Genomic DNA, 14,514 nt, shown 5'->3' with positions numbered 1-14,514 from the left:
AGGAAGGAAGGAAGGCAGGCAATCACAGCCTGTGGGAGGGGTAAGTGAGGGTAGTAGCAAAGCATAGGTTTTACAAATCAAAGAACAGCAGAACACTTTAAACTAGACAATCAGCATAGCTAAGGGTTTAGAGAAATAAGAAAAAATGTTAAGGATTTTTGCAAAATAGGTGCAGTGTAGTCAGTTATGAAGCTGATTTTCAGTGTTTCATATTTTAAACTGACAAAGGGAAAAAATAGGTATTCAGGAGGTGAATGTATGTGTTTGTTTTATTGGAGACACTCAAGTTGCAGAACCTACTGTGAAATTAGAGATGCTTAATGAAGTTTGAACTTAACCACATTTACAAGTGATTAAAAAACCCCTTATTGTTTCAGTTCTGAGGTGTTAGCAGTAGGCGGTTTGGGCTAGAATGAAGGAGAGCAGTGGGACAACTATTGTTCTAATTCTTCCTGTGGGATAGGGTGTGGACAGGGAGTTGACTGCTGGTGCACCATTCTTCTCTGGATAAAAACGGTGTATTTTGGTGGATTTAGTAAACTCACCACCAGACTGAGAAATCTAAGGTCATGAGAAAAACTCTGTAGAAACAAACTGTTTCATAAATAAGATGTAAGATTTTGAAATGTTGTTTCATTTCCAGTTGGAAGAAAACTTTAGAATTTTAGTGTTTTTCTCAGGTCTGCATTGCAGTTTCACTTTTTTTAGTGTGTTTACATGAAAAATTTCAAAATGAGGTTTTGCTACTCTGTTCCTGACCAGCTAGAAAGCAAGTTTTTATGACACTGTCAAAGTCTTTCCTGTTTGTTTCTGGAGACTAAGCCACTACAGCTTGGTTGAAATCTGCTTTCTAATTTCAACAGAATTGTATTCAAATGCAATTCTGTGAAAGCTTAGCAAACCATCACATACCCTAGCACTGAGTTTTGCTTCCATTTGCCTCTGATTTTAGAGACTATGATTAAAGAGGTCTTCTGATATACATGAATGCAAACCTCGCCATTCTGAAGACAAAAAATAACCAAAAGAACAGAACAAAAACAAAGAGCCTTAACCATGATGTTGCGAAAGTCACTGTTAATAGAGCAAACCTTCTAATGCCAGTCAGTTCCTTAATCCTCTACTTTAAGGACTTTTTATGCATGTCATCTTTTAAATCTCTGAGCCTTTCCCTGCTTGTTTAGACTGTACCATGTAGACAGTTTTGAAAGCTTGCAGATTGGAAAGCCAAACAAGTAAGGAAGCTCACAGCATGGCCAGCTGAAGCACCACAGTCTGGCCAATTAAAACATGAGCCTTGCAAGTCAGTGAGACATTATGGGCTTTAGTGAGAGCTTTCAGGGCAAGAGCTTTCAGCTCCTCCTTCCTGTGGTAGGAGCAAATGTTGGAAGCATTTGTGCAGTGAAGGTGTCATTGGCACAGGAGTGTAGTGTGTGAGCAGTATTAGAGGCAACTGAGGAAAATGGTACCAGGGACCATCTCTGAACTGGTGTTCTTGCCACAGGCATCAGTGCAATAGGATCAGGGGTGGAGGAGAATTAAATAGGCTTAAGTGACCAGAGAGACATAATTTCTAAAGTTACTTCCTCCTTGCAAAAGTTGCAGGATATGTGTTTCCTCATTAATGTTAAGTTGTATCAGAGTTAAACTCAAGAGTTAGGAGTCTTCTATCTGTCCTTCATCTCAAGGGTACCTGAATTGCACGTGGTAAAATATTATTGCCAAAATAACTACACGGAATTGGTTTCTATGGTGTAAAGGCAAATGCACACATTAGGTGGGACTACATTTTGATGAATAGCTGGCTTTCTTCACATATGTGTGTCTTTTGAGGTACACAGGCTTCCTGTTGTGTATTTTGGACCAGCAGAGATTTTATGATGAGATGAGTTAATTGCATCAAAGTGAAGTTGGTATGTTTGAATTCTGTAGTGGTTTCTGTGTACTGCTGTCTTATGCTTGTAGTGTTGCTCTGTGGATACCTGTGTGTAGAAGAGTTGATAGAAGCTCTGGAAGATATTCAGGTTGCATCTGACTTGCCTTTGGTTTCATGAAGGCAACAATTTCTATTATTCCACATATCAGAAGATTAAACTGTTGAGATTGTCTTTCAAAATAGTGTAAATTCTAACCTGTGTTTAATTGTGGCAGAAAAAAATTATCTACAAAGGAAACTGTACCCGTGTTACTTCTTTCTTCTGAAAGAATTTTCACTTTTTGCTGTACCAATACCTCATGTTCTTCTGTTACAGCAGGTGAAAACTGAAGTAGCAATTTCTGTGCCCCTGGCTTTCAGTCCAGAAAACAAATAATTTTAAAAATAGTCTTCTGAATATTTATTATACGCCATAAAGATACAGAAAGGAGACAAGCCTGTTTCTTCCTCCCTCTTCCTAGCCTTTAGTATACTGTTCCTCTTTAAGAAGCTGCTGGAGACAGCTGTCTAGAGGCAATCTGGTTTTTATTATAAACATGGAGCCTCTCTCCCCTCCCACCCCCAACAGGAAAAACATGTCTTGGGTCTTCCAGTAAGATAATTTTAAAGATTCTAGCTCCGTGATAGAGCTTGTAGTTTTGTGCTGCCTACTCTGGGGGCCTTTGATAAGAGCCACACCTGCTTGGCATCATTGCCATCAGCTGCACAAAACGGGAACCCTAAAATACCTGGGTGTTTTCCATGCTGAGACTAATCTGCTCTGGAAGAGGTCTCTGGCTTGGGAAGGCTGGGGGAGGAATATTTCAGCTGCTCACTTATGCATCTAGCTGAGGTCAAACTATGAGGACAGAAGTTAGGACTCCAGGCTCCACCTGTAGTTAATGGAGAGGTATTTTCAGGGGCAGTTAAAACACCAGTGAGTAATTTGCTATTGGAGTCTCCATTCGCAGTTATCAGCAATGGACCAAGGTTAAAAGTAGCAAGCGGGATGGAGGGGTTGGACAGACCAAGAAAAGCTTTATACTAACATAGTTTCAACTTGGCAGCATCTGTTACAGTTTTAGGGTACAATTTTATGTCATTTCTTTGGATACAAAGGCAGCTTAAAAAGTTTCCTCTGCTGCCTGCTGGTATCCAGCTCTTGCAGAGAGGGCTTTTTCCTGTCTCCCGTAGGTCTTTCCATCCATGTTTTGTAACAGCTTGTGGGACCCTGCAGCAAATTGGATTACTAAAATGACTGGGGTTTTGTTGGGAGGTACTTTTTTTGTTTAGAAACAACAAGGGTTGTGGAGTGTTTGTTTGTGTTTGCCCTGAACATCTCAAGGATCTGGTTTGGGCTAAACCCACAAACCATGGCACAGCTGGGCAGGAAGAGGAGCAGACTGCAGCGCCGGCATCTATCTGCTTGTGCCTGAAACCCTCTCCAGCTCTGCTGTTAAAGAAAATACAGAGGGACTGCACAAACAGCACAAACTGCCCTGATAAATAATGACCTGATTTTGCATAGCCGGGTTTCTGGAGTATTGAATGAACCATGGCTGGCAGTAAGTTGAACGTGTTCAATTTGGACTTACAAAGAAAATGACAGTTTCAGCTTTTGGGTCCCTGAACTTGCCATGTTGTTTGAAGTACTGGATTAAAAAACAGGTTTGGAGATTAATGTTTTCTTTAAAAAAAAAACCCAAACAAAACATGTAACTCCCTGTTATACGCAGTCTTGTCTCTTCTTAGAACTGTATCCAAACAGTATGATAGGGAAAGGTGTAGAAAAAAAGTACCTCATTTAAAATGTGTAACATCCCTTGCCTTGTGTGAAGGGTTAGGTATCTCTTTTACTCCATACTTATTCCTGTAGTGGCCCAGACACTCTTGACTTTCTTCAATAACCTTTTCTGATTAGCATGACGTGGATGAAGCTGCATAATTCTCTCCCTTGTTCTAGAAAAGTTAAAACACCGGAGGAGGAGAACAAGACCTTTGCAGACCCTCCCTTCAATCCATCCCATTCCAAAGCATGGGGAGGACTTCAGATCCTCTTGTGATCCCCTCAGCCACTGAATCCAGGCTTGCTAGGAGACTTTAGTTTTACTGTAGCAATTCCTGAATTACGGTTTTATCACTTCAGTAGTAAGGCTTTTCTTTTTGCACTGCATTATTCTTGAATCTTATGTCTGTTTCTTTCTCGAGGTGTTGTTTTCTTTTTCTTTTTCCCCTTTCCTCCTGCAGTCAGATGTACACTGCAAATGGCACAGACAGTGCCTCCTATTGTGGCTCAGGCTCAAGACTTCACATATGTAAAATGTGACTCGCAGCACTTTCTTTGAAGCCTAACCACAGCCAGGGAGCTGTAATTGCAGTCTTTGATTTGTGCCGACTTCACTTGTGGATTGGGCTTTGCTAGGGCATGCCTTGCCTGGCGAGACTTCAGCTGCAGCCCCCCAGTGAAGCCTTAGATGTGGGAAGTCTTCAGTCTCCTTAGCACATGCCTGTGGTTTCATGAAAAGAATCCTGATTTGACCTGTTTTATATCTGTAAGGCAACACCATCATCACTCGTATTTTTTAGGTATTATTTGGTTTATCAGCAGTAGAAGCAATTTCCAGCGTGTAGCCTTAGTGTGCGGCAGGGGAAAGGCTGGGTTTGAGATGCTGCTTTCAGGACAGCTACTGTGTAATTTGCTGTACTGCTAGGAAATATAAATACGTGGGGCTTCCCTGTGCCTGTCCCCTTCAGAATCACCATGCTGTCTGCAGCCTCTCTAGAGGAGCTGGGCACAGTTACGAGCTATGGAAAGGAGGCAGGCACTGCAAAAGCTGCCTCTGGATTGAGAAAGGAGCAATGGTCGCTGTTGGAAAAAGCTGAGGGCCAGAGCAAGGCCACGGTCGTTATTTTAACCTCCTGACTTCAAAGACAGCTTGCTGGTAAGGGAAGGGGGGAGGAGGCAGGGAACCATCTCAACAGAAGAGCATTTCATTTCCTTCAGTGAAGTAGACATTCCTGGCTGCTAATGGGGAGTAGCTCTGAATCACAGCGCTTGTATCAGACTGCTGTGAACTACTGGCCTGGCGCCTCAAGGCCATTCCTCAACAGGAAGCTGAATGTTTTCATGTAAGACTGAGAGGAAAACCTTCCCAGGAAGAGCAACCTGGACCAAACCTTTGAAAATCCGGGATGAAAAGGCACAAAATAAATATAAAGCTGCAGGGTGCTCTCCCCAGTGTTTCTCTGCTGTTTGCTTGGCCTCTCTTTCGTTCTCCTTGGAAAGGTAGAGCCCTTCGTAGCTCTTTGATCCGCACGTGTTACGGAGCACTGCGCTACTTTATAAAAAATAAAAAAAAAAAAAAGGCAGGAAGCTCGGGAGGCTTTTTTTAGTTGGGACATGGGCTGGTTTTATGAGGAAATAGGAACTGAATTAGTCAATACAGACCACCTCTGTTGAAACTGCTGGTTTGCCAGTGGACTTCTGGCTGTGCTGTTTAAGAGGCCTCAGAAGCTTTAAGACCTTTTGTGGCTACCAGCAGCAGGTGTAAGTTATTCCTTATGTACCAGGGAGGGCAGTGTTTGTGTGACAAGGGAGTCTGCATCAAATCTAAGCTATAGAGAGCAGTTTGCTACAAATTCATGCTGATCTTCTACCTTAGTATGCAGCTAAACTGAAGTGTCCTCAACTTTCCACTACAACAATAGCCACATGGATGGCCTCTGATAAGGAGTCAACTTGTTTAGTAAGCTTTTGGGGCCTTACCTTATGCTGATTAAAATCAAAGGGTACAAAATCAGTTTTAGAGGCTTTCTACCCTGGACTACATGAGGCAGTGTGACTCCTTAGACTCAGGAGCTGCCACGCTACTCAGCCACTATGAGTGAAGTACTTTGTGTTGTAATGGTTTACATGGAAGCTGCAGCAGATGGGAGGTGAGTGCTCAGTTATAAATGGCCTTGGTTTAAATACTGCTGAAATGTAATGTAAAATTTGCTGACAAATTCAGCTTGTGGCTCTTGCAAGCTTAAGCAGTCTATCTATCATGATTAGTATAAAAAGTTTGACTTGTGGTTTAAACCATTTCTTCATGAACTTTTTCTGTCTTGCCTTGCATGACTCAAGGTGCTGGCAGTGTATCTTCTTTATGTGACTAAGCATTTTACGTTTCTTCTGGTGAAAATTTGTTTACCTTCTCCACTTAAATCCATTCTTTTGCTAATTTTGATCACTCTCAGAAGCGTTGCTCATTGAACCTTCTACTTCTTAAGAAGTTGGCACTTGAGCAGTACTTGGAGACCTAGAGGTTAATGTTGATTTTTCTGAGATACCAGTAATCCCCAGTTACTGGAGAGCGTGAGTCCATATGTGGAAAAACATCTGACTCATCAGAGAGACTTTGGGTGGAGACCCTGTTATAACCCACTTATCTGGATCAGAAGGGCAAGGGGGATGGTTGAGTTAGCAATTTCATGAATCAGCTGATGTAGCCCAGAGATCTAGTGAGGAAAAACTGTTCTTCTCTAGATGAGCAATTCCTATTAAGCCTGTACTGTGTGTCATTTCACATGCTCTAAGAATATAAATCCTTCCAAGATCTAGTGAACTTTACTGCTAGGCAGGAGGCCCATGGTTCTTACACAGCTGGAAGATGTTCCCTACCCTGCTGAAGAGCAGAACAGATCCTCCCCAGTCATGAGGATGGATGGTAGAATCAGTGTTCACACAAGCCTCATCCACCACATTCCTCTACCAAACTGCTTGCAGAAGACAGCATTTTTTCATGTCTGCAGGGAGTACAGCTCGAGGCTCTGAAATAGAGGTTTAATTGACCTCAACGACTGCACTGCAGTACTAAAGCCTGAGGATGTCTAATTTTGTAATGGTATCTGGGTCAAATGTTGTAGATAAATGAAATCCACTACAAAAGGGAAGTACTTCTGTAATATGCTGGATGTTTAAAACCCCACCTTTCTAGTTGGTATCTCTTTATAATCCAAAGTACTTTCCATAAATACAGTTGCAAACTTCAAGCAAAAGCACGTAGTAATAAATTCTGCATTTAACTTTGACATTGTAATGCACATTCCACTAATACAGTTGTAAGAGTTACAGTGACCCATCACCAGCTTGTTTTGAGAATTTTTTTTTTAAAGGCTTCAGATAGTCTTTATATCTCTTTCTCTCTCTCTTTGCCCCTCCCCTCTTCCCTGTAGGTGGGAAAAGAAATGCTTTCTCAACTTGCAAAGCAAAGGCGGCGACACCAGGACCCCTTCTGGAGATGGAAGCTTGTTAAACCCTAGGTGTGTCCTTCATCCGCACAGACCACCCCCAAGGAGTCTGTCTAGGATGTCATTCACCCTGATGTCACTGCTAGAGACACTGAATCATAAAGACAATCACTGCCAAAATCCTTCACTATCAAGAGGTCCAGCCCCGATATAAATAGAGCAAATGAGCTCCTGGGTCAGCAGAGCAGCTTTTGTCTTCACCTCTGCCTTGCACTCTTAAGCCCCTGTCTCATCTGTGTCCATATTGAGTCAGCAAACACAGTAGCATGGCTGTCTCTGCCTGCTTCAGCCAGCAGAATAACGTAGACCACAGCTGCCCCATACAGCACATCGAGGAATGGAATTTGCCTGGACCAGAATGACGCGCTCAACCTTCTTTTTATTTAATGGTGCGACAGGATCAATTTTGGTTTTAGCTTTTTTTAAGAAACTTGAATGCTTTTATATTTTAACTTTTAGTTTGTAATTTCTTTGGTGTATATTTTACTAGGTATGAGCTTTTAAACAAGTGTCGGAAATCTGAAATACTTTTTAAATAAAAGGAGTTTTTCTTTTTTTTTTCTTTCTTTTTTTTTTTTTCTGCCAGAGGAAAAATCTGTATGGAAAAAAAGGTTGGCTGTTTTGTTAAACTATTTGTAACAAATAGTGGCCTCTCAGTCTATATAATACAGTGTCCTATAGAACTAAATAAATGTACCAACAGTCAGCTGGTCAGTAGACATGTTAGTCTTGCATCATCTACTCTGTAAACATAAGCAATACATCCAGCAAATCTGACTGCAGTGAGTTCTCCTTCTCACCCATTCCCCTTCTCCTTGTAAAAAGCCCAGCACTTGAATTATTACTTCAATTGTTCTGTATTTGTATCTGTTTTTGTTAGCCTGTTAGTGGGATTTTATGCCAGTTGTTGAAATGAGCATTGATGTACCCATTTTTTAAAATAGTAAGGCACAGCCTTTGCCAAAAATACTGTCAACCAATTTTTTTTTTGTCATTCCAGTTTGAGTTAATGTGCTGAGCATTTGTTTTTTAATAAAAGCTTTGTAATAAAACCAAAGTTAACTGTCTTTAAAATTGGCTTTAAAAGAAAAAACTAACAAAACAACAGTTTTTGCTAGAATCCCTCAAAGGTAGAAGCAAGCTCAGGAAGGCACAGCCGCTGGTAAGGGTGAAGACTTTTGACTCAGTCTTATGTTGTAGGAAATGCTGTTTGGCTGTTTGCTCCCATGAAGTGATTTTGGAAAATTTCTTTTTCTTCAAAAAGTGAGCAGAAGTCTCAGTTCCATACCAGGAATAAGGAATGGGGAGGCTCAGTGCTCCCTTGTGCTGCTCAGTTAGCTTTGGCCTAAGTGGAAGTACTAAGGATCTCTCCATCATCATTTTCCTAGCAAAATCTTACAGAAGGGAACAGTGGTTTTAAGTTGATGATTAGGAATATGGATTTGCTTCTTTCTGGACGTGGTCTATGCCCACACAAGAGGCAGAGGCCTACAGTTAAACTTCTTGTAGCTGTATGAATTATGAAACAGCTTGAGGCTGGCTGCAGAATCAGCTGTGCAAGGCCTGGTTTCATAGTCTGAGATCCAGAGTCAGCATGGCCTGCCTACTGCCAGTGGTGCCTGGGATATGGCAGATGTTCCTGCCAAAGCAAACAGCACAGCTGCCTCACTTCTACTAAGCAACTTAAAAAATACCAGACACTGGAGCCATAGATAAACTTCTTCACTGATTTGTGAGTGGAAAAGAAATACTATGAACTGTACATTGAATCAGCATTCTTTGTATTCCAGCTTCCAAATCTTGTTTGGTGTGAGACTGGACTGAGTCAAGCTTCAGCTACAAGAAATTACATAGGTCAGTTACTGCCTAAGGAAGCTTTGGAATTGGATTGTTTATAAATGACCCTTTAACTCGGTTGCATAAGAAATTTCATAATTAAAAATGTTATAAAACAGCTTTCTCTGAAACCAGTATGCACTGCACACATGTTCAGTTTTAAGGCTGTAACCAGCATATTAGTTCTTGCAATATTTATTTCTAGCAACTAGTGATTACGTTTAAAAAAAAAGAAAAACAAGTGACCAGGCTCTCAGATGGCAGGAGAAAATATGTCTTGAGAGAATAGCAACTGTATACTGGAGTTTTGCAAGACTTGGCTATGTTTCCATTCAATTATCCCAGCCTTTGCTGGAAACCTGTCTGGCTTTTGGTTTGGGGTTTGGTTTTGTTTTTTAAAGGGGAAAAAAGGCAAGTACTTAGTGCTGTAATTGTTCTAAATCAAGGATTACTGCAGTGAGATCTGCAAATTACATGTTCCAAAGACAACAGTTCTTTTTAGAACTTTATAAAACATGACTACTTTGTTTAGATTTTTTAATGGCTATTTAAAAAGCCATTTACCCATTCTGAAAAAAATTGTTCCCAATGGAAGCGTCAGCTTCATGTGGCACATTGTCCCCAATACACTGTTGTGAAGTTGCCTGCCTTAAGGATGAAAGGTCTTTCAGCCCTAATAGTAAAGAATAATAATTTGGGACCTAAAAATAGTATTTCTGCTGTTAACATACAGTGAACAAGCACCATGTGTTGGGCTCATTGACAGATCAAAGACCTTTCACATACAGCTATGGGAAAGGTTAACTAAAATGCAAGGGTTAGGATGCTGCCATGAGAACACCTGAAAACAGAGGAACCCTGCTATCCTGGAATAGCCCCTGTGACTTGGGTCTGTGTCCACTCCTGCCTTCCCCTGCTAATTGGCATTTGTTCCTGTTGGACCAAAAGAGCCCTCACTGTACTGTGCCAGCTTGTCAGTGGAGACAGATGAGCTAGTAAAGATGCCCAAGTGATGATAGTGCTACCTGGCAGTAAGATTAGGTTTAAATCCTTGTGACATGGAACAAATTATTCCAGGTGAGACTCAAAACCAGCACCTAAATTCCTGATGTGCAATTTGGGCAGACATCAGAATCTAACCTTGTCTCTTTTGGGTGCCTGAGGAGATGATTATCCTGTATTTCCCACAGAAAACATCTTCAAAGATTTAAATGCTCCTACCTAATGGCTGAGTTAATTATCCAGACACTTCTGTACAAGCACTCACAAACCACTCTCTGCCCCCACACTTGGTTCTGTGCATGTACTAAAAGCAGTTCTTGCATGGATCACAGCATGGGTAGTCTAGTTCATAAACAGAGCTTTCCCAGTACCTAGGAAACACACAGCCTTCCCCCTCCCCTCACCAAAACCAGCAGACTCAGAAGAGGGGAGTTGAGCCAGGACTATTTACAGCGGATCAGGCCAACATCACAGGATGGTCTGTCTCCTCAGGCTTCTGGATCACCTGGACCAGAGCCATTTTCCCTGTGTTACATAAAAGAACAATGCTTCAGCTAACTTTGGCTTCTTATGCAGCAAGTGATGACAGATTCACTAGTTGTGCTTATAGGGACTCACCAGCTCTACTGAATTATCTTCTGTTGTAGTTTCCGCTTTGGATTAGGCAACAGTAAAGGCAGTAACTTAGTTGTACAAGGGTTAACTTGATGGCTGGTTCAATTTGCAGCAAATGTAGGACTTTAAGGACCCAATCCTTGCTCCAGGCTCTAGGACAGCAGAATCCACAGCATCAGTTGTCTGCACTCCTTTGAAACCACCACAGTGCACAAGGCTTTGAAGAAACCATTCTGTTTCCTGGTGGCCTCCTGCTCTGATCTACGTGGCAGCTAATGAGGCTAAAGCAAGACTGGCAGAAAATGAAGGACGCTACTGAGACTTAAGATATGCCCTGTAACCTCCCCCATTAGGCAGCTGCAGTTTTTTCCTTTCATTTGCAATGGGACTAACATGCAAGCAAGCCTCTCCTCCAGAATAAGGACCTGACACAAAGTAGAACGTTATAGGGGAAAGAAGTAAGTCCACAAATAGGCAGAAGTCTGTCAGCTATGAATACATTTCTCCTAATTCAGGTCAGTGAAAAACTACTGGGCTGAAAAGTCAGCCAGCCAAAAGAGAAGCTGTAACAGGAAAATGGCTGGCTATAAACACATTCCAAGATGAAACCAAAAACCTAGAAAGTATGGTCAAACACATTCATTTCTCCACGACACATCAGAAACTCTGGATTAATGTATGAATTTACCCTTTGAGTCTCCTCGTAGATATGAAGCTCAGGTTTTGAAAGCCAAGCAAGCAAATGGGCATCATCCTGGAAAAGGAACATATGCCAGAAATAGGGGAAATGAACCTCTTAATCATCAGGTTTTGGCCAGGTCAAAACGGGGACTGAAATACCGCTCCCCATCCTCCCAGATAAATAAATACCTTCATGTTTTTTTAAATGGTGCCATTTAATGCCATTTAAAATCACCATGGGTTTTAAATGGTGCCTTCTCTTTGGACATTCCTTCTGCAACAGCCATGCCTTCACTGAATCACAGATGTCTGCTTGGCTGAGATAACAGTCACTGCATACCTGGTCTGGGAACCTTAGAAAACCAATGTTTTCTTCTTGTGAATGATGTTCTACAAACTACATTTTGATAAACTCACCCATCCCACCTTCCAGAAACCCATCACATACAAATATGCAACAGGTTCATTAACCTGTCAGCTATGAAAAATCAGCATAAACCAGCAGAACTAAGAGAAAAATTTCTGCTTCATACTAGAAGACCAACTCACCAAAAAGTGGTCTGTACTGTCTACTGTGCTGAGAAAAGGTAAGTAACATAATAAAATCTTCAGCAGAATAAGAAAAACAATATACTCCAAAACTTAATGCTGATCAGAAGAGTTATTTGGAGAGGCCATTCTTTTAATTTTTTGTTTGAATTTGTACAAATTTCCCACAGCTAAGAAAAGTGGCTGAAAGATTCCGACTGGATATCTATTCAGCTGAGTTAGGACATCTCTGTCTTTTAAGACAGAGAGAAAAAGCCACAGAAGCAAGCACTCAGCTCTTGACAAAGCAAAATGCTATAGAAGGTTTAGTTTTTCTTGGCACCTGCCTGTGAAAGCAAAGTGCTGGGTAACAAAAGAGGAGACAGCACACAACACAACATGGCAGTGACTACATCCCTTGACTGAAAAAAGTCCAAGATGGACAAGATTCTTACATTCTAGTTGCTGCTTTTGCTACACTGAAATAAGTTTCCTTTTTACTTTTCTCGGTGAAACGTTTAATTTTGTCATGATTAACATCAGCAGCAAGAACTTCTTTCATTCCACACTCTATTAATCCTAAATTAATAGGCAGTAATCATATTTGCAAACAAATCATGTGACAGAACAGCCACTGCTTTTTTCCTGTGAAGACCTGATAGCTTCAAACTGTACTCAACTTTTTATGACAATAACCTGAAAGAATTCACAATCAAAACACCCTAATATAATAACCCTCAACAAATAAAAGCATAAATGGTTTTAGCCACTGTTTTAAAATTCAAATTTTATAAGGCAGATTTCACATATGATCAAAGTTTCCCTTTGAGTGGGACTGGTATAACTGACCCAGAAATCAAACCACTCACAGCACTTAATTAATCACTGAGCAGTCTAATTCTGCCTGCACTGGTAGTCTAAAGCAGTGACTACCCATATTTAATTGTTTAGTAAGTGTGAATTTACTGAAATTACGTACTGAAACTGAATTGCAAGCTGTTACTCAATATTCAAGTAGTTTATTCCCTACTTCCTCTAGTATATTTGATTTCACTTCTACTCCAGGGCTCCTCCTTCCTTCCCCTTCTCTCTTGTATTTGACTGACTCCTCTGCTCTTGGCTGTCCGTATTGGCATTAAGAACTCCCTGCTGGTGGAGCAGCTTTGCTAACTGCTCTCACCCACTCAGAAGCAGTCCCCATTTTCCAATGACCTAATGCTGGGTTTCCAATGAACCTGAAAAAATGGACTTCAATCTAGCACAGGTCTAACACTTATACTGTATTTTCATTCTGTCCAGCTTGGAAACAAATACAATTTGAAAGTAGGAAAGGGAGAAAGACTATTTTCTAGACAAGTGAAGGAAGGATTTCCCTGCATTATCTGTTCCCCAAGCACATCTGAAGGATGGTACTTCCTTAGTTCCCAGGTATATTGTGAGGATCAGATGCAATCATATGTAACTCATGTAAACCACAGACAGAAGAATTAAGGGACATTTTAAATCAGAAGCACACAGCTACACTGCAGGTATAGTTATCATAACAGCTACCACACAATTATATAAACATGGAATATACTGTATTTATCAACCAAAATTCAAAGAATTCTTCAGATCACCTTACTCCAGCTGTTGTCTCACTAGCTTGACCCTTTGCCATTTTTAGGCAGGAGTTAGCTCACTTTCAGAGGCAATGGCAAGGAAACCCAGAAAGAATAGAGAGAACAAAGCACAGAGAAAGTTGATGGGCATGGATTTAAGAGTTTCACCTGAATTATTTTCTATTGAGCACTACTGCTGTTGTAACATCTACCTTACCATGACCCCAGGGAAGTGTAGAGAGACCCACACTTAGGCTGAGGGTGTAACTAAGCAAATGTAATAGCTCACAGAAAAGATGAAATGGAAAACTGCTAATACCAGTTCCAACTACCCATCACTCCCAGCTGAAAAATGAACACTAGGCAGGACTTTCTCACCTGTCCCTTTACCAGATTTCATCCAGTTTCTTTTAGACATTGGCCAATATTTAAATTAGATTATTGGCAGAAGATGACTCCTAACAAGGATAGAAAAGCCTGCCACATTCTTTGCAGCATACAATATTTGGTTTGAAGGATGTCCTTGCTAATTCATACCTTGAAATAACTTCTAGTCAAAGGTACCTAAAATCCTCTAACACATGCTGGATTTCCAGCTACCAAATACCAAACTTTGTTACTTCTCTCTCCATTCCTCAGCAGATTCAGCAAGTTCTCCAGAACAACTTCCTTGCATGCAGAAAGTAGAGAATATGGCACTCCTTTTAGATTGATTTTTAGATTTTATTTCCCAATTTCAATATAAATCTGTTGTAAGTTGAGCTATGTGCCTGCGGACTAGCTCTACTCTCATAATATGAATGACATGAAATTCTAAGTCAAACAGATACCACCAGTAGCTAAGCCCAGTGTTATCTGTCACTGAAACAGTTCATTTCCTAAAAACACAATAAAAGCAATTTTTCAAAATCACAGTTTTCACTAGAAACTTTCCTCCTTGTTAGAAATATCTACCACTTGGAAAAGCTCTGGCCTTTGTTAAAAAACAATAAGCCTGTGTGTGAAGATAGTGCCAATCATACGATCATTTGACATACTCATCAC

At 40.8% G+C, this 14,514-nt stretch overlaps 1 protein-coding gene across 5 annotated transcripts in view; it reads left to right on the top strand.

The window, feature by feature from the left end:
- LEF1 (lymphoid enhancer binding factor 1) overlaps positions 1-8,264 on the top strand; it is a 71,082-nt gene extending 62,818 nt beyond the window's left edge. For all 5 annotated transcript variants that reach the window (XM_015625799.2, XM_015625800.2, XM_015625801.3 and 2 more), the window contains one exon: positions 7,133-8,264. In XM_015625799.2, the coding sequence (XP_015481285.1) occupies positions 7,133-7,212 (80 nt within the window). In that variant the 3' untranslated portion in view covers positions 7,213-8,264. The remainder of the gene's footprint in view (positions 1-7,132) is intronic.
- The last annotated feature ends 6,250 nt before the right edge of the window (positions 8,265-14,514 follow it).

The sequence above is a fragment of the Parus major genome, chromosome 4 (genome assembly GCF_001522545.3).
Source record: "Parus major isolate Abel chromosome 4, Parus_major1.1, whole genome shotgun sequence".
Classification (NCBI taxonomy): domain Eukaryota; kingdom Metazoa; phylum Chordata; class Aves; order Passeriformes; family Paridae; genus Parus; species Parus major.
The sequence above is the reverse complement of the archived record's forward strand: the minus strand, read 5'-3'. Positions and strand labels throughout refer to the sequence as shown.